The sequence below is a fragment of the Vanellus vanellus genome (assembly GCF_965231255.1).
Source record: "Vanellus vanellus genome assembly, chromosome: 5".
NCBI classification, from domain to species: domain Eukaryota; kingdom Metazoa; phylum Chordata; class Aves; order Charadriiformes; family Charadriidae; genus Vanellus; species Vanellus vanellus.
Genome location: NC_138910.1, coordinates 11,462,919 through 11,482,109, shown reverse-complemented (window position 1 = coordinate 11,482,109; position 19,191 = coordinate 11,462,919). Strand labels below are relative to the sequence as shown.

The 19,191-nt window shown below is 45.5% G+C and overlaps 1 protein-coding gene across 1 annotated transcript; it reads left to right on the top strand.

Annotated features, from left to right (window-relative positions):
* Positions 1 to 3,048: 3,048 nt before the first annotated feature.
* On the top strand, positions 3,049 to 17,834 carry LOC309672327 (glycerol-3-phosphate dehydrogenase 1-like protein). The gene is made up of 8 exons (XM_082483807.1): positions 3,049 to 3,224; positions 8,326 to 8,503; positions 10,444 to 10,584; positions 11,811 to 11,949; positions 13,685 to 13,797; positions 15,339 to 15,572; positions 15,723 to 15,829; positions 17,654 to 17,834. Exons 1-8 carry the CDS (start codon positions 3,184 to 3,186, stop codon positions 17,748 to 17,750), a joined length of 1,050 nt encoding a protein of 349 aa, XP_082339933.1. The 5' UTR covers positions 3,049 to 3,183; the 3' UTR covers positions 17,751 to 17,834.
* Positions 17,835 to 19,191: the final 1,357 nt, after the last annotated feature.

Below are 19,191 nucleotides of genomic sequence, written 5' to 3'. Positions count from 1 at the left end.
AACAGGTACAGAGAGGTGCCATCCAGATAATCAGAGGAAGAAAAAAGAGGAGAGTATGTCTTGCTGAGCTTGGCAAAATGAACAGTGAGCAGGGATCTGATTCCCCTCTGTAAATACATTTGGGGTTTAAGGCAGGCAGAGTGGAAGAATAAGCACCAGGGGAGAAGAGTTGTTCACATTTATAGACAGTGCTTGTGCCAGAGCAGATAGCCATAAGGTGGATATGGGCATAAATTGGATACGAAAAGGGGAGAAGGGCTCTCACTGCGAGAGGAGTAACAGTCTCAAACAGCTTCTCAGTAGGAGAAGAGGGGACAAAAAAAGAACTGGGCAGAGAGTGTCCTTCCAGGCCCCACTCTGGCTCGCCAGGGGATGGAGAACAGAGGACTGGTCCTATCCCATACTCACCTGGTTTACCCTACACACCCGATAGTCCAAGGTGCCCAAACATCACCAACATGTGGCCAAGGACGCAAAGCACACAATGGCTATACCTATACCATAGTGCCCTTTACCTTGTCCTCAAGTCCCTGTCTACAGAGCACCCGGCCCCACCTCTCCTCCTTGCCCATCCTCTGCTTGACAAATTTGGCATTTCTCAGTCACGTTTTTCGGGGTGTTCAAAGACCGCCCTACTACCATAGGCAGAGCCACACCTGGCTTGGAAAAAAATGCCTGTCAGCTGCCCTGGCTTTGCAGCACTGATCGTGAGATTTTTCTGTTTGCAGCAGCTGCTGGCAGAGGAAAACTCTTTGGCTGCGTAACCTCCGGCTGCTGACACGTGTGTGACCCATTAGGTGCAGATCAGGTAAGCTTGGGTGGGGGTGGCCTTGAGAGGGTTGTCTTTGCCCTCCCTATTAAGCGGACTGAGCTTTTATGTCTGTTATGTACTAATGACTCACACTTGAGAGGTAGCGCTCGTGGGCTTATGTGAAAAACAAACATTGTGCCTTTGTGGGAAAGAACAGATCTTTCTCCTTGCCTGATAAACAACAGTCACCAGCATCCGCAGGTGAGTGCTATATGGTTCTGGGGCTCTGGAATCTGACAAAGGACCCATTTCTCGGGGCCATTTTGTGTCCCCACACCACCGTGCCACTGAGACAGCCTTGGCATCCAAACCTGCCCTGTAAAACTGCCTGCAGACCGCCTGGAACAGTCCTTTTTGCATGAACGCTCTCCTATCCATCTCCATGGAAAAGTGACTGCCCAAATCCAGAGGACAGTTCAGGAGCAGCACGAGTCATCTACTCCCACGGCCAATTAGTGTCACAGATGTATGAGCTAATGCCCGTATTCACAGTACCGGGCTGTGTCCCCTGCTTTTCACAAGTACTGCCATATCCATCTGCCTGCGTGTCCCCTGCCAATGTCACCCCTGCCAGCTTCTGTGTGCCGACCAAATGGTCAGCACAACCAAAATGAGGAGGGCACATAAATCCATCAGTCCAGAGGTCACCAAACTGACACAGTTCCCCTTTGTAATTAAAAGCTTCCACATTAATTTAGATGAAACTATTACAGTTTGCAATACTTACGTACTATTTAGGCTAGGGACATCTGTTGCACGCATTAGTTGCAGAAGCCAGTGCTTCAGTGAGCGTGTCCTCCCCTTGGGGCTTGGGAACTGGGGACAGAAGAGCTTGTAACAAGCAAAGTCTCAGGGGCTGAGCAGGGCAAGGAGGATGATGGCTCCTCCTCACGTCCACAGTGGATATCTTCACAGAGGTTGAATAAGTTAAAGGGAGAAGAGAGCTAAGAGGCACAGAGGAGCTATACAGCCAGGGAAAGAGTAAATCATGGAGAACAAGCGGGAGGCTGGAGGGAATGCACCTGGAACCAGAGAAAGGCTCTTGTGCTTTGGCTGCGCTCAAACTGTGCCTGTGGGTAATGCCTCTTCTTGCATAGCTCCCCATCAGGCTTCAGACAGGCCCCGGGTCCCAGCTACACGTTCCTTTTCAGCAACCTGTCCCAGTCCTTTACTCAAGATACTTTAGAGAATTTTGCTCTAGTTCATTTGTTATGTCCCCAAACACTCTCACTGCCATCAGGACGCACCAAATAGCTGAGCCAATGAAGCCGACAGCAGGCGAGCTGAGCATATGTGTACCTCCAGAAACACCCACGGGCTTCTGAAATGCTGGCAGCCACCCTCCCTGCATGAATCACGGGGTCAGGCGTCCTCGTCACACGGAGCCAGAAACCCACTGAGCCAGGCCCCAGTGCGGGGGCAGCAGGTGTGGTCCCCGCTGAGCCTACAGCCACCGGCGGGGACAAGAGCCCAGGCATGGCAGGACGAGGGGAAGCAGGACGAGCAAGCGCAAGGAAGGTAGCAAATGCAGCTCTTTGGCTCAAAAATGAGAGAGAAGGCTGCTTTGAAGAGGGGACAGGGCTTAGCAGAGGGCTGAGAGGTAAAATGCAGTGATTTGTAGGGCATTATGCATGGTTAGACCGTGTGGGGGACAAGGAATGACACTCTGTTTCATCCTGCCTCGCAGGTAACTTTTATTTGATGTCCCATATTAAGAACTGTGATATGGTCCGTGATTAATCAGCTGAATTTGGCTCTGCAAATGCACTCGTAACCTCTCCCTGGTGTGCTCCTCATCTGTCGGGACAATTTAAGCCACTATGCGTCTGTCTGTCAGGGCAGGTGGGACCTTCAGATGTTCCCCACTGCCCCTAAGGGCCAAGCTTACATCCCTCCCCAAACTCCCCCCTCACTCCTTACCCACCCCGCAGAAACCCTCGGGGCCACCGGTGGGCAGGAACGTGTTGTCCCCCCCGTTCCCCCCGCGAGAAGCGCCGGGCTCCCCCGCAGGTCCTCATCCCCGAAAATTCCGGAGAAGGCACCGTTTTCCCCCTTCCCCCTGCAGGGAGGGCACTGAGTCGTGTGTGTGTGTCCCGGCCTGTCGACGATCGTAGTGCAGGGACCGGCCGGGGCTGCAGGCGGAGCCCGGCGGGGGCGGGTGGGGGGGACCGGCACTGCCCCGGCGCCGCCGCCCGCTCATGCCCGTCCCTCCCGCAGGCGCCGGGGGCCGGGCCGGGAGGGGCGGTGCTGGCAGCCGGGCCGGGCCGCACCGAGCCGAGCCGAACCGAGGCGACCAGAGCTGAAACGAGCCGAGCCGGGGCCAACCGAGCCGCGCCGCCGGCAGGAGCGCCGGGCGGAGGACAGCCCGCAGCATGTCGCCGCTCCGCGTCTGCATCGTCGGCTCGGGGAACTGGTGAGTGCCGCAGCGCGGCGGCGGGGTGGGGGGGGGAACCCCTCCATCCCCCCCTGCCCTCCTCTCTTCCCCACTCCTCCCTTTTTTTCCCCGTTTCGTTTCTTTTTTTCACCCTTTCTTTCCTTGCCTCCCCCCCCCCCCCCGCCGCCCGCAGCGGAGCAGCACACCGGTACCGCCCGGGGGGGGGTCTTCGCAACAGGTCGGGTGCGGGGAGCGGCGGGGCCCGGGGGGAGGCGGGCGGGCGGCGGAGCATCTCCATGGTCCTGAACCCGCCGGCCCGGTCGTGTCCTGCCCGGGCCGTGGGGGCTCCTCGGGCAGAGAGCGGGGCTGGAAGGAGAGGAGGCTCCTGCATCCCCGGGGTGTCGGAGCCATCCAGAGCCTGGGGACGGGACAGAGAGCTGTGCCCCCGTGGCTGTGTGTGTGCCCGGGGCAGAGCTGGGCAGATCAAAAGTAAGCGTTGAGTATTCCCCATATTCGTAAAGAACATGTCTGCTACTGCTCAGTGCTTTCTAGCCTGGCCAAAAGTGTGGCTCTCCAGGGCTCCTTCCATCTGATGGACCCCACTGGAGTCGGTAAACCCTATCCCACTGGACTTCACATCTTACTTTTCATACGGTTTATGTAAGCTGAGCACAAACAAACAGACCAACATGTATGTGCACGCGCTGGGGATTAGCAGACCCAGCCTCCAGGTAGTTCGGGGGATTCTTTTTGTACAAGGAGGGCAAACTCCTTAAGATTTTTAGAATACCTGACAGCTAAGCGGAAGGAAATGCCAAAAAAAAAATCAATAGGTGAGGGAGTGGTTGCTTGTGAGCTGCTGAGAATACAGCATAGTTAAAGCACAGCTCTTTGCCTTCCTGCCTTGCAAAACCAGTCCGCTGCTTTCTGAGCCCCCCCCATGCATGCTCTTTCCGGATCACGGGCTCTTTGTGCATGACATCTCTCAGCTAGAGCCTTTCACAGGTAACTGCACAGCTACATCTTCTTCAGGAACTCATCTGGCTTTCTCTGGCCCTGACGGGTGCAGTCCTGCCCCATCATTTCTGCACCAGCGTTTCCCCCACTGCCAGTTTCACCATGTCATTCCAGCGCTTGCATCCCTCCTCTGCTGCCCTCTTCTCCCTCGCCTTAACCACAGGCACCCAAGCCCGTGCAGGCAGCTCATTGTCACTTCCAAGCCCCTCAACAGCCACAGCTGCAATGTCTGAGAGTCAGCTTTTACCTTCGGTCTGCCCACAGCCTTCATTGTTCTCTTGCTGCATCCTCAAGCAAGCATCTCCTGCCCTTCCCAGGCTGTCCCCTTGCCATAAGACATTCTCCAAAGCTACTCAGTTGTCTTCCTTCAGATCTGTGCTTGAGAAAGTTCTCTTTTTTTCACATGTACCTACAAATTTGGAAAGAGTTATGCCATAGAGATACAGAGACCCCAGCTCATTCAATACTAACTCGTACTGCCTGAGCCCATCTCTTGCTTCCTACCATATACATAGACTTTATACTCTTCGGGGATATTTACATATCATATACATAGACATAAAATCTTTGGGGAGAGGGTAAACATTGTGCTCCGATGTTTAAATCACATCTATTCACAGCCTCTGTGGCAGAACAGGTTGTCTCAGCACAACGTAGAAATATAATGTTTGTCTTTGGCAAACGTTTTTTTCTTATGTTCCTCCTGAATATCTGGGTGACAGTTCAGATCACTGCTCTTGAGTGTTTTCTGCAGCTCAGAAACGTGGTTGACACATGAGGCAGCATGTTGCAATAGCTCGTGTCAGCTGCAGAAGTTCAGCAGGTCACAGGGACTTAGTCAACGCTGCCAGGAGACTCATGAGTGATGTGGTTAAGCGAATTGTGTGCTGCACAGCATTTTGCGGTTGCCAGCCAGATGCAGGAGCGTTTGGGTTTACGTTAATCATGGTTCAGTTACCTGTTTTGAAAAATAGAGGTTTAATTCACTGCCTGGCACATCAGAATCCAAAAGCTCTCCCAATCTTCTTAGATTCGTTTGGACTGCAGGGTCCTCAGCAAAGATCCAGCTTCAACTAGGTTCTTGCCTTCAACATGGACAGATGGCCAGGTTTTTTACCGAGGTGCATGGAAGGAAAACAAGAGCCAGTGGTCATAAATTGAACCAGAGGAGGTTGACTCATCATATAAAGAGAGGAGAAAAAAATCGCTATGAGAATAATAAAGCATTGGGGGAGGTTGCCCAGAGAGGAGGTGGTCCTTGGAGAGTTTTCAAGACTCAGCTGAACAAAGCCCTGAGCAACCAACCCATCTGAACTCAGTGTTGTTCCCACTTGCGAGATCTCTCGTGGTCCCTTCCAACGTGAGCAATACTATAATTTAAAAAAAATGGGGTGGTTGGCTAAGAAAGATTGACTGGAGAAAAACATGATCATCCTCAAGCATCCAAAGGAGAAAAGAAATATTCCACCCTCCTAGAACAGAAGTAGCCTTGAACTGCAGTAAGAAAGACTTAGGTTAAATGTGAGGATGATCTTTCCAATCCTAAGGATGGCAAAGTCGTGGGATGAGCTGGTTGGGGAAGGGAAGAGACCTGCAATTGAGGAGGTCTTTAAGATCTCCTCGGAAAAAATAGTAGGAACAGCATAAGTATATTTGACTGCCCTTTATATAGGGAAGGGACTATCTGCTTCATGGGAGCTGTTAAGCTGTTTTTCACCAGATCTGATGCATGCCACAGACACTTTCATATTCACATTTGCAAATAATGGGTCTTATTTGAGTTATTCTACATCAAAGCTTTCCCATTCTACTGATAGGAAATCTCCAGATAAAAGCTTTCTTTTTCTGAGCAATATGTAAATCACTTCCAACATGAATTAAGATAACTGGGGAAAAAAAACCTGATCGGTAGTTTCCATTTACTTTTAAATATTATCTAAGCAGAGTTCTCAGTCATCTGTTAATTTTCACTAAATTGATTTTTGGAGAAAAAAAAACATGGCAAAATCTTTCTATGTGAACCTCCTTGGTTTTTGTTCGCATAAGCAGCCCTCTTCTGCGAAGCCTGTGTAGTCTACTGACCACCGCCTTCACAGGCAAAGCAATTCTTCCCAAGGCTGCTCAGTGGTGACTGAATTTTAAATGAACTAAGTAAAACAGAGCATCAGGTTTTGAAGTGTTTGTTTTGTGGCGAGGTATTTTCCTGGATAACTACTCAATGTCTTTTAAACATTAAACCCTTTCTCCTCCAATTCCTCATTCATCTGAAGAGAAATAGAATGAAAATACTATCGTTTATGGAGCTACCTTTATGGCTGAGAAACCTTCAGAGATGGTGAGGGTGAAGGTACCTTGTCAATAGGAAAATACTTGGGTGGCAACATCCAAGCGCGGTGGTAATGACAGCTCTGCTGGAAGATCAGATTTATCTACTGGGAGTTGTGAGTCCCATTCAGGATTTCTGAGGTTAGAGCTGGAGTCTGCACCTTTCAACAAAAAATCATATGAACTTGGTACATAGCTAGAAAAGTTATTTTTATGGATAGGCTTGAGGTCCAAGTTCATCATCCAAGTTGTGCTGGATGGAGGCTAAAGCCTCCGATTGGAGTCTCCAGCACAACCTGGACAATGAATTTAAATCTCAGGTTTATCTATAAGATAACTTTTCTTCTTAATACACATTTCTTGTGCTGAAACACAATTCCTCCTCAGTTCAGGCCTCGATTGTCCTCTCTGTTGATAGCAGGGCAAGAGAACTGGAATGCAAGTAATTTTAAAGCTAATATTTCTCTTACAGTGAAAGTTCACCCCTAAAACATTTGCCTACATATTTTAAAGGACCAAACCCAATCGTCCCTTTTTAGAAAGAAAGCATTACGGCAGCTCAGGACACAGTATATAGTCAACATTGGGCAAAGTGAAACCTGATCTCAATAGGATTTCTTTATCGTTAAAGGTTAAGATGAAGCCCTTATTCTTTTATTACTTATTGAGCAATTCAGCCTTGTGCAAACCTGTTACATCAAAAATACGGTGGAGCTGAGGAGACCCAGCGACAACGTGGTTTGCCTTTGAACCATTGACAGCACAGACCTACTTGGACTTCGTCTTGGATATAGTTGAGACCTTTATCAGTTCCAGAAAACATATCACAGCGAAATGCTGTTCGTGCAGGTGTGTTACAAGTGGGTCAGAGGACAAGAGCGTTGCAGCTGGAGCTCCTCTTTCAGTTGTGTCAATAAAACAGCCAGTACTCAAAAGATTAAGGTAGCATTAAAATGAAAAGAAGGAACAGAGGAGTAAAAATAATCACCCCTCCTGCCTGTATAATTTAAAGAGCGTTAAGCAATACTTCCCGTATTTTCTGTGGGGTTTTTAATTCTCCCTTGCCAAGAAAATAAGTGATCGTTTTGCCAGGCTGCAGTGCCGATGGGGAAATCAAATTATTGTCTAAACTGAGATTAAAAAATGCTCAGCATGAATGCAGAACAGTAAACTGGATGGTTAAAATATCCTCAGGCTGCAACTATTACAGATCCTTTTACAGTGATAATTACAGCAATATATAAAGAGGAAACCATCAGGTTGAAGATTATTCTTTTTTTAAGAAAATAACAATTTCTGAGGATTTTAGCTCTTACATAAAATCTGTATTGCAACTGTTTGGTTATTGGTAGGAAAGTGGGATGCATCTATTTTAGATGAGATGCGCAAAGACTGTCACAGCAAGATCGTTCAGTGCCGCTTTGCCACCCAGATTATTTTATGTTTGTTGGTCTTCAGAAAAAAAGAATTATCTGAGAAGCAAGAGCGATTTTAATCCCAGATACTGTATTTTTAGTGCTGTTGATGGTACATCACATTCTCATTCTACAGTCTTTGATATGACTTTAGACCCCTTATTACAGTTATGTTTTCTCTGGTTCTACTTTCTGTGTTTTTAAACTGAGGGGGTTTTGATGGAGGATAGTGGATAAAGCTTTCTGATAAACGTAGCGAGCACCCGAACAGCTTTATAGCACAGCCCTTTTATGAGTTATTATGTTTAAAGTAATTCGTGTTTCCAATTCACAACAGAACTACTTGTTTCCTATTAGTTTGTTGTGTTTTTTTTTTCTTAAAGGGGATCAGCCATAGCAAGAATCATTGGCAAAAATGTCCAGAATTCCAACAGATTTGATCCTACTGTCAAGATGTGGGTATTTGAAGAGATCATAAATGGAAGAAAACTCTCAGAAATAATCAACCAGGAACATGAAAATGTTAAATATCTGCCCGGATACAAGATACCCAAAAATGTGGTAAGTTGAAAAAAAAAAAAAAAAAAAAGGTACCACAGAAATATTGTTATTTTTTATAAGGGAGGCAACATCTGGCAAAATTAAAATTAGGAACTAATTCACTGCTTCATTCTGGTTTGCCACTGAACTCAAATATTTTAAGTACGCTGAAGTATAACTCACTTCTGTGACTTTTGCTTGTCTCGTATGTCACACGCAACTTCAAACACTCAGCTGCGCTGGGTGCTGGTAATGCGCCGTCCTCCTCTCCGGCAGAAATCAGTATAGCTCTAGAAACGACAGGCAGAGCTCTGTCTACACAGAGCTGAGATATTTCAAATCCACAGCATCTTCTGGTAAAAGAGGGAAAGCTGCTGCTCTCCCTTCTTCTAAAAACCTTCTTCTAAAAAAGAAATCAACAGCTCACAGCTAACAGCTGTGGCTTACAAGAAGACGAATAATGAGCTATTGGCTCACGGGTGATTTCAGGGTAGCAACACACTGCTATAATTAATAATGCGGTATACAAGGCAGGTAATTTTCATGAACATTTAAAATACCAAGTTATGCATCTCTACTTAAATTAATCAGCTTAGATAATTTATTGCTACTCAAGCAAGCAAGGTGAGGGTTTTGGCTGTTCAAGATTTTCCCAAATACCACTGTTTTTGTGAATTAAAGAACGTAGCGCCGCGTTTCTGGAACAGTTGCAGTTGTAAAAGGAAGTTAATATGTTGCATGCGGTGGGTCTCCTTGCTTGGAGAGTGGTTATATTTAGTGCTGCGATTGCATATTTGCACTCCCGTGGTTTGAACTTGGCACGCAGTTCTCCTGGGTTACAATTGACTCGTCACTGCTATTTTTACAACCCTCTAGCAGATCAACAGGCTTGTCAGCATCACTTGAGATCAGCCTCATCCTGTCTATCGCAAAGTCTGAGGCTTTACCAGCAGAAATCAGCTGGTTGCATAAAGCCTGGAGGGACCCTCACTTCTTTATCTCCCACTGAGAAAAAAACTCAAAAAACAACTCAATTTTTCCTTGTGTAACTAAATTTTTCCTTGCGTCGCTCTGTGACGTTTTGGAGAGACAGGAGCACTGTCTGTACAGCGCTGCCAGCCTCTGCCCTCCTCCCGCTTCGCTGTTTTCCCAGAGAAACAGCCTTGCTGGCAGCAGTTCTGGTTCTCCCGGTGGGAATCCCGCTTGCTCCAAGGCTGTGTGCTCCAAGGCTGCATCCAAGGGCAACATTTGCTCTGATTGTAAACTGTCTGTGATAGCAGGCTCGAATTCACCTGCCGCTGCCTCTGGAGCCTGGACTGAATTGTTCCGAGTAACGCTAGCACTTGGAGGAAGGTACAGCTTGCTAGTTATTAAGCACGCTGGGTAAATTTTTCTAACTATTGGTCAAGTTACTATATATTTAAAACAAAGAACCCGTCCCACCCCAAATATGATAATCTCTGCCTTTTGACATAGTTTATTCCTGCATAGGTCTTAGTGAGTGACCTATGGAAATTAAAGACTGCCAGACGAGTCTCTCTCTCACCACCCTGCTTCGTTCCCGTGCTCCCCAGTGCTACCATTCATTCCAGCAGAACTATACGGGGTTGCTCAGTGTCTTCAGGAACAACCTGAAGAAGCTGAACCAGCAAAGGGGCTCCCCAGGACAGTGCAAGTTAGAAAGGGTATCATCTTCTCCAGATTATCCACACAGGGCTGGGCTGGGAGGCAAGTTAAAAATAAAATTAAAAAAATAATCCACATCTAAAAAAAGCTAGGCTGCTTGGGATATTTCAGAAGAGCGCTGCAGTTGCTCACGTGAAGAGCTAGCAGCTATGCAACAGCGCCAATTAAAATTAAGGACATTTGCAATGCATCTGCAATGGCTCCGGCCCATCAGTATCTTGCAAGGTGTGAGCATTCCTACCTGGGTCTCACGTCACCTGTCACTCTTGTCCCAGGTGGCTGTACCGGACGTGGTGGAAGCAACAAGCGGGGCAGATATTTTAGTGTTTGTTTTGCCACATCAATTCGTCGGACGAATCTGCGAGCAGATCGCAGGCCAGATAAAACCAGGGACATTTGGGATTTCCCTGATCAAGGTAAATTGTCACCTCTGCAAGACTCGATCTGTACGGAGAGTAAATAACTGTCTTCAACTTAAGGGTGGGAGCTCCGGTCTTCAGCTGCATGCTCTGCATAAGCACGAGCTTTTCTTTCTGCAAGAGTTAAAACTTACCCAGCCTCTGCCAGCCCTTCTGCTGCTCACGTGGCCACCAAGAGGAAAGGATGGGGCAACCCAGCTGGGCTAAGAGTAACCATCCTTGCCAGTCATCTTTAGCCAGGATCGGTTCCCGCTTGGACCAGCAGGGAGGTGAAAATGGGCAGAGAGAGGGCTGCATAAGCTGGCGCTGCTGCCAGGAAAAAATACTCATCAGGATACAGCCTCAATTAACTCTTTACTGGAAAGAGCACTGCGTTGAAGTGCCTCTTCCAAGTATATGCCAAAGCTGTTGTTGGGCAGCATTAGAACGGCCCAATAACACCAGTGATTTTGCAGAACTGAAGCAATTTCAATCTGGCACGAACTGAGGAATCTCTTTTTAAGGTTAGAGATAGCAGATCATTATAATTTTAGAAGGAATTAATATTTTAAGAGAACCTCAAACTACAAGCCAGAGGCAAAGCATAGGGATATAGTCTACTGCTTCTTCTTTTGATTGCATTACAGGAAATATCCTATATAAAATTGTAATGAAAGAAATGTAATTCAAGTTTTCAGTCTGCAATAACAGCTCTTCCCCCTTCCCTCCCTCCCCCCCTAGAAATTATTTCACAAGCAGCAGTGCATAGGGGAGAGGAAGGAAATTCCTGCAAATTTACTTCTTTCTTTAGCTTAGAAAAAAAACCAAGACAGTTCAGTATACTCCTTAATACCAATGAAGCGCTCAGATTAATACTTAGATCTTGCAAAAAAGCCACTGCTTGTAGGCTTAATTTAAAAGTCTGGTTCTGTACTACAGGAATTTAACACAAAGGAAAAATACAGCATCGAAGACAGCCTCGGGACAGCAGCATTGGATATGAGGCCTCTTGCAGGGTTCCCTCGACTGTCGCTGCCTTCTCCCTGAACTCGCCTTGAATTTGCAGTTAAAGTACAAACCCAGAGCATATGTATTAATGGCTAATGCTAGCGAATATAAGACCCAAATCCTTCCAATTAAAACCAAAGGCTGCAGGCAGTAGGACACCTTCTGCTTTACCGGTGCTCTACCGCTGTCATTTTCCTATTCTAATAACTTGGCTTTGACTATCGACTTTTATTCAGGGGATCGACGAGGGTCCTGAAGGCCTGAAGCTCATATCTGACCTCATTCGAGAGAGACTGAAAATAGAAATCAGCGTGCTAATGGGGGCCAACATAGCCAAAGAAGTGGCTGATGAGAAGTTCTGTGAAACCACCATTGGTAACTATTGCAAAGAGCGAATTAGAGCCGGCAGCTGTGGCTTAACGTCACCTGTGGCTGGGCAGCAGGGTAACCTCTGGAGGAAGCAGGGGGATGCGACGGGTCCTGCGTGGTTCCCGAGCGGCGCGGTGCCCGCTGAGCTCGTTCAGGGGGGCAGCAGGTTTTCCAGGGAGTTTGGTGCCGGCAGGATCAGATCCAAACTGACAGCGGGTTTCAGTGCTGAGAGCTAATTTAATCCATTAAAAAATTACAGCTTAACCCTGTTTCTGTAGGAGTTGGCAAGAGCCACCTTTTGTGCCTGTACAGCTCCACGCTGAGTACATCGGCAGTTGATACACTGTACAGTCTAGATAGAGAAGGGTAATCAGAAGCTCTTCTGTGCTCACGCTCCCTGAGGTATATTTCTCCATCTTCAAATTTCTTTCTTTGAAAAGAACCCAAAAAACAAAACAAAACAGTAACATTCTGTTCCTCCCTCCCATTCAGACTGCTTGCCAAGACAGCCTCAGATCCTCCCAGAACCGGGTCTGACCTCAGTTGGAAAGTTCATCCAGTAGTTTTTAAAACCCATTGATTTTTAAAGTCAGTCAAAATTAAAGTTACATCCTTCCATAGCTAAGGAAAGTAAAAAAAACCCAAACAAACAAAAAACCACCCCAACTGTTGTTGCAATACTGTTCCTTTGCCTTGTAAATGTTACAGTAATAGTGAAAACCATCCCAGCTGGGCATTTGTTGCTGGCAGAGCAACTGGGCACAAATAGGACGAGACGCGATTAGGAGAGTTGAGCAACGTTCGTTTTCTTGGGGGTAATTTAAGTTCTGCTGGCCCAGTTTGAAGCCATGCTGTGATGATGACTGTGTAAAGAGCTTTGTCCCTCGCTTTTTTCCTTGTGGAAAGCCAGATAGCCCAGAAAGAGCCACCTCAAGAGGCTGGGTATCCCCCAACATCAATTACTGTGAAGGACGAGAAGCAAACTCAAAAGTTTCTTGTGAGATGGGGGCAGAAACCCCACAGCTACCGGGGTGCTATTGCCCAGGCTCTTTAATGCTCAAACACATGGAGTGCCCAGAACCCCTCCGGGAATAACAGGTGGAAAATGCTACAGCTCCTCACTGCTGAGCTCTCCCTGAAGGAAACCAAACTGCCTTACAAAAATGAAGCAAAACTGCATTCATTTGCCCAGCTGGCTACCCTTCCTCTCGATACCCAGGGACAGCGCTGTAACGACACCATACATGACCCCCACAAAAGCGTTCGAGCAGTGTCAACATTCAGCTTCATCATCTGTGGATCTTCCTGTAATCGGGAATTAATGGGGCGTTAATCATTTGCACCCCATAATAATATTTAGCAATTATACCAGTCTGCGTTTTCAAAGCAGCAATTATACCATTGCGCTTTACAAAGCAATTTGTAAATATTATCTTTTGCGAGGTTTGTGGTTAGACAAGCTTTCTCAGGCAGAAAGCTGCATTAGGTGCTACCCACTTTTAAGCTCTTTAAAGCATGATTAAGCGATGCTTGGTCAATGCCCTGGGACTCGCATACATTTAATACTGCCTTCCAGCAACTGCTGTGGCTGCTGTCGCACAAATCTCTTGTTTAGCAACACCCAGTTACCGGGACCACAAAACCTACAGTGGTCCCTGGGCCCTTATTTCAGGTTTCAGTTAATTGTGTGTATTGCAAAACACTGCAAAAACTCTCTAACTTTCATCCTTCCTTCCCACAGGATGCAAAAATGAAAAACAAGGGGAAATCTTTAAAGAATTAATGCAGACCCCCAATTTCAGGATTACCGTGGTGCTTGACTCTGATACAGTGGAGATTTGCGGAGCCTTAAAAGTGAGTGTTTTCAAACCAAAATGGTTTTATTAGGGCCAAATTCTACCCTCACCTGAGCCTTCTGTAAGCCAAAAGGTCTGAGTCCTGCCACTGTGAGTGAGCATAGACAAGACACGTAGTTCACATGCCAGTTTTCCAACTCATAAAAAAGGGAAAAATTACTTAAAAATAATATAACTGGCAAAGTGTTTCAAAATAGTTGCATTTTTATCTTTATTTTACCAGTGACACCTCTGCTTCTGAGGGCAGAATTTAGTCCACTGTATTTTCTTGTCTGCGCGTTGTAAGCACATGGAACAAAGGCTCTTGCTATGTCTTGTACCTCCCACTAATAACTTACTTCCATGGTTCGAGTAGTAACCTGCTAGAAAGTTTGCATCAGAAGCGATGCTCTGTGTTGGCAGCACGTCTGTGCGGCATTCCACGATGCCCACGGCAAGATCCCAGGCTGGATGAGAAACGACACCGAAATCACCAAGTCTCCAACGAGGGGGGCACTTGAGTGAGATTCAGTTTGCTTTTAAAAGTGCTGAAAGTGACTCCAGCCTGTGATCCTATGTACTTTTTTATACATTTGATCATTAGTACTTCAATAATTCACCTTTCCTTGGAGGAGGGGGGGATTACTGGCTAGGAAAGGATTGGTCCTGTTTAATCTTACATACAAAAAGAAAAGTTTCTTTACACACAAACCCAAATATCCCCAGCTTTTGCTTCTGGCCCCAGACTGGAACTGGGGAGAGAGGTTGTTTCTGCTTTGTGGGAAATCTTTGTTCTTCTTGAAGTCATTGCTTTGGCATTGCCTTTGCTTAAAAAAAAAAAAAAAAAAATCTGCACTGGGGCACAATGCATGTCTGGAGCAAATACATCAACGGCAGTACTAGGTGACATATTACCCAAATACAGCAAACTACACTTATTTATACACTTATTTAGAGACTTATTTAGAGGCTGGGGATTGGAGGTGGGAAGGGAGGTGTGCAGGACAATGGTGAGGAGTTGTGAAGATGTTTAGGATCCCAAGAGATTTCTCTAGAGCTGTAGAAAAGGGCAATTCTACTGACCGTTTTTGCAGGACAACCCAAAATTTGATCTACTGCAGAATCTGTACACAGAAGCCATGCCTGTTTGAATTAGAGACCCACAGAGAAAACCTAGAAAGGCGTGACTCCATGTGGGGTATTTTCAGTAGTTAAAACAGAAAGGTCAATTGTGGAAATAGCAGGAAAACAAACCCTTAATTGCATAAACACTACGTGACTGCAATATTACCATATTAAACAACCTGCTTTGATTTTTGCCTGTGGCCATAACAGTGGATACTTTATAAAAACCTTTTAGAAGTCCAGCTACTTTTGTTCAACAGTAACTAGCTGTCCACCTTCTTCACAAGATAAACTCATGGCATTTGGAAACTGAACCTTGTTCGGGTGAAGACAGATTTGTGGGATTTTTGTAAATCTCAGTGCCCGCTGATGAACCACACGTCTTGCCTGACCGTTTCCTTTCCCCCTCTATATTTCACACTAAACCGTTTTTAGAACATCGTAGCAGTGGGAGCTGGGTTCTGCGACGGACTGGATTTTGGCGATAATACGAAGGCGGCAGTTATACGTTTGGGCCTTATGGAAATGGTGGCCTTTGCCAAGATGTTCTGCAGGGGACCGGTATCAATAGCCACTTTCCTGGAAAGCTGCGGCGTCGCAGACCTAATCACTACCTGCTATGGGGGACGCAACAGAAAAGTAGCAGAAGCCTTTGCTCGCACAGGAAAAGTAAGGAGGATTTTGAAATATTTTACACTAACGCGTGAAGAAATCCTTCTGTGTTTTACAAAGGCATCGTTAGCCGTTTACCTTCTTGATAACTGCTGGTATGGCAGCAGTATCCCCGCTGATCCAAGTAATCAGTCTCCTCTCTTCTAGTCCATTGAGGAACTGGAAAATGAGATGCTCAACGGACAAAAGCTGCAAGGTCCTCAGACCTCAGCTGAAGTCTACAAGATTCTGAAACAGAAAAATATGCTCGATAAGTAAGTGTTTTTATTTTGAGAAAAGGTAATCAACAACAAATGATGAGTGATTCATACCTCCTTAATGGTACTTGTGTTTAATTCACAGAATCATAAAATGGTTTAGGTTGGAAGGGACCTTGAAGATCATCGAGTTCCAACCCCCCTGCCATAGGCAGGGACACCTCCCACCAGACCAGGTTGCCCAAGGCTACGTCCAGCCTGGCCTTGAACACCTCCAGGGATGGGGCCTCCACAACCTCTCTGGTCAACCTGTGCCAGTGCCTCACCACCCTCAGAGTGAAAAACTTCTTCCTAATGTTCAAACTGAACCTGCCCTCTTCCAGTTTAAAGCCATTCCCCCTCATCCTATCGCTACATGCCCGAGTAAAAAGTCCTTCCCCGGCTCTCCTGTAGGCCCCCTTTAGGGACTGGAAGGCCACAATAAGATCTCCCTGGAGCCTTCTCTTCTCCAGACTGAACAGCCCCAACTCTTCCAGCCTCTCCTCATAGGAGAGGTGCTCCAGCCCTCGGATCATCCTCGTGGCTCTCTTCTGGACACACTCATCGAACAATTATCTTGTTCGTTTCTGTAACAACTGCTTTCTGCATCTTGGGCCACCCTTAGAGCTCAGCTTAGCCTGACCCCTCATTGCCATGCTTGGTAGAATGGGATGAAGGCTAAACAGCATCAGAAAAAAACAAACCACAGACATACAGAAAACAAAAAAAGTAATAATCCGAAGGAGCTACCCAGACATCCCTGTCCCCCTGAACAAGCCTGAAGGCTATACACGGAGTCAGCTTGCAAAAATGATCTGTGTCAAAGAGTTTCTTGTTCTCAGTACATCACCGTTACAGCTTTGCTCTCAGTGGAAACGTTAACTAGGTTATCTCAGTATAAAATTCAGGAATATACTCCCAATCAAAAAATGTTATACGCGTTGAATAAGTCTTATGCGCTGATATCAATGCTTTAGTGCGGCAAATAATGCTGAGATAAAAAGTACTTCTAGGTGTTTGGGGTAACGTAAGATTATTTATATTTTGAAACCTTTGTCTCAGCTTACACAACAGAAGAGCTAAACTGCCCTCCATCCCATTCGCTCTCACACATTAGCAGGACTTGGAGGTCAAACGCTGCTAAATGAATACTTAAAGCAAATCCTATTAGAATTATAGCAGATACAGAAGACTCAAGTGGCGTTATCTTTCAGAAATGAGAGAGAGAAAAGAAAAGCTCATTTTGACAGGATGTGAACTTTAAATCAAAACTTGATCTAATAAGTATCCCTGTAATTGTGCTTAGTTACACATTAAGCTCCAAGTCATTCAGCAGACTCATTTTTTACCATGTAATGACTAAGACAGCTTGCAAAAGGAAAAGAGCCCTTTAAGCCAGGAAGAGAAAATCATTAGACATTTTAATTTTTTTTAGTCTTTTAGGTAACGAATACAAATAATATATTAATTTTGCACACAGAAGGAAAAAGGTGACATGCAATTCAAGACTTTTGCAGTAAATGAAAACATTGGATAGGAATTTTAGCTCCAAAACAGCTCTCCTCTGCTGTCACCCTCCAAAATTGGCCCTAGCTCCTCTTAATTGCCCTAATTCATTCCTACTGCTTTGTTTTTATACTGTTTTTTTTATACTGGAAGACTATATAGTCTTCCACAGTAAAGGTACCTCCAAGTTAAAATTATATTGTAAAGAGAAAGAGAAGTTTCCCATTTTTCTTTTAACATAACATTTTAAAAAAAGAAATATTTTTTTCCGTTATAAATGGAATGGAAACACTTATATAAACTTAAACTATTTTCATTGCTACGCACTTCTTTTAGGTTTCCATTATTTACAACCATCTACAAGATCTGCTACGAGGGCCGATCGATCCGGGATTTCATCGCGTGCCTGCAGAACCACCCGGAGCACATTTAGAGATCCGCTCTCCTCACCTGGGCACGTTCTCAACTTTCCAGGACTTCTGTCCACTCCGCAGCAAATAAAGTAGAGCGACAGGTTGTGTGACAGCGCTTGCTGTAAAAGCAACAGAGAATGTATTTCAGTATCCTCATTCTGGGGGTAAAAATCTGCCTTTCATTTCAACATTATACCCAAGGAACAGGAAATGAATGTACAATTTAACGGTGTTTGCTTGATTTGAGTTAGTAACAAGGGCATTTGCCTAGAACTACTTTTACGTTGATTGAAAACAATTCCCCTCGTAATTTCCATACTAAGCGCTCAATCCCGCTCATGTGAACCTCAGCATTTTGCCTACTAATATTACTTACAGAACAGCACAGGATGCAGAAAAATTGAAGAACTCGCCCAAACAGAAAAATTCTAGTAAAAAACCCCAAATTGATGGCAGTAAGATTCAATCACGAGGGCAAATGTTGGGTTTCCATAATTCCCCTCAAACACAAGTAACATTTTGTATTTCGTGACATTTAGCCCTTCCTTGATTTCGTTCCCATGTATGCCTCTTTGGAAAAACAGGTATTGTTACTGTGCTCAGACACACATGAATGTTCAGCAAATGTATAAATAAAACTTTTTAAGGGATGGGGGGAATGAGAAAGAAGGGGGTTGGGGTTTTGTTTGTTTGTTTGAAATTCGAGACACTAGGAATCCTCAGTAGTAGTCTGACCTTAGTTACATTTACTGTATCCTGTTGAAATACAGAAAAAAAATGTGGAATAACCAATTGCATTTATGCTAGCGTCAGGACTTCTCAGCAAGTCGTAGTCATTAATTGGTACTAGCTGAGAGGCTGACAAGGAGGAGAGGACTCCTCAGCTTTCAGCTTGTGCAACGCTGTTATTTTGAGGATGTAACAAGTAACAGTGAAAAACCCTCTGTGATACTTGACTTTTTGCACATGCATGGAAATGACCGCTGTAGACGCACAGAAACCCTGTAAAATTGCATTTGAAACCAGGCTGCATTTTAACTCCACTGGGAAACTCCCCTGGACTGACAGCCATGCAACTCCCGCATCTTTCCACGTTGCAGACGAATGCCCTGACCCCGCTGTAGCTTAAGCAACGCACCTTACACTCCAGAAAAGACATATCTATCTACTTCTGAATTTTAAACACAAACTGGTTCATATACCAGTTTTTTTTATTTTGCTACCAATGGCATTAATTTTAGAAACAGAAAAGTTTTTAAACGTTATAGCTGTACTTGGGTAATTTTACATACCTGATGTTTTTCAGAGTTAAAGCCATCTATGAAATGAACAGTGGCACATTTTATAAGCTTTAATACCCTTTTGAAGGACTCCTATTTTGAGACAAGGCAAACAAAAAGGAAGAGTAACCTACTTTTGCTTTGCTTTATCTGATATTCCAAAATAGCAGAGGGGAAGGCA

What these genes read in the sequence shown, in the direction of transcription:
- LOC309672327 (XM_082483807.1), top strand. Translation starts at nt 3,184, where the DNA reads ATGTCGCCGCTCCGCGTCTGCATCGTCGGCTCGGGGAACTG. An exon ending in ATCGTCGGCTCGGGGAACTG is followed by an intron (nt 3,225 to 8,325) that starts GTGAGTGCCGCA and finishes TTTTTCTTAAAG; the next exon opens with GGGATCAGCCATAGCAAGAA. An exon ending in GTTCTGTGAAACCACCATTG is followed by an intron (nt 11,950 to 13,684) that starts GTAACTATTGCA and finishes TCCTTCCCACAG; the next exon opens with GATGCAAAAATGAAAAACAA.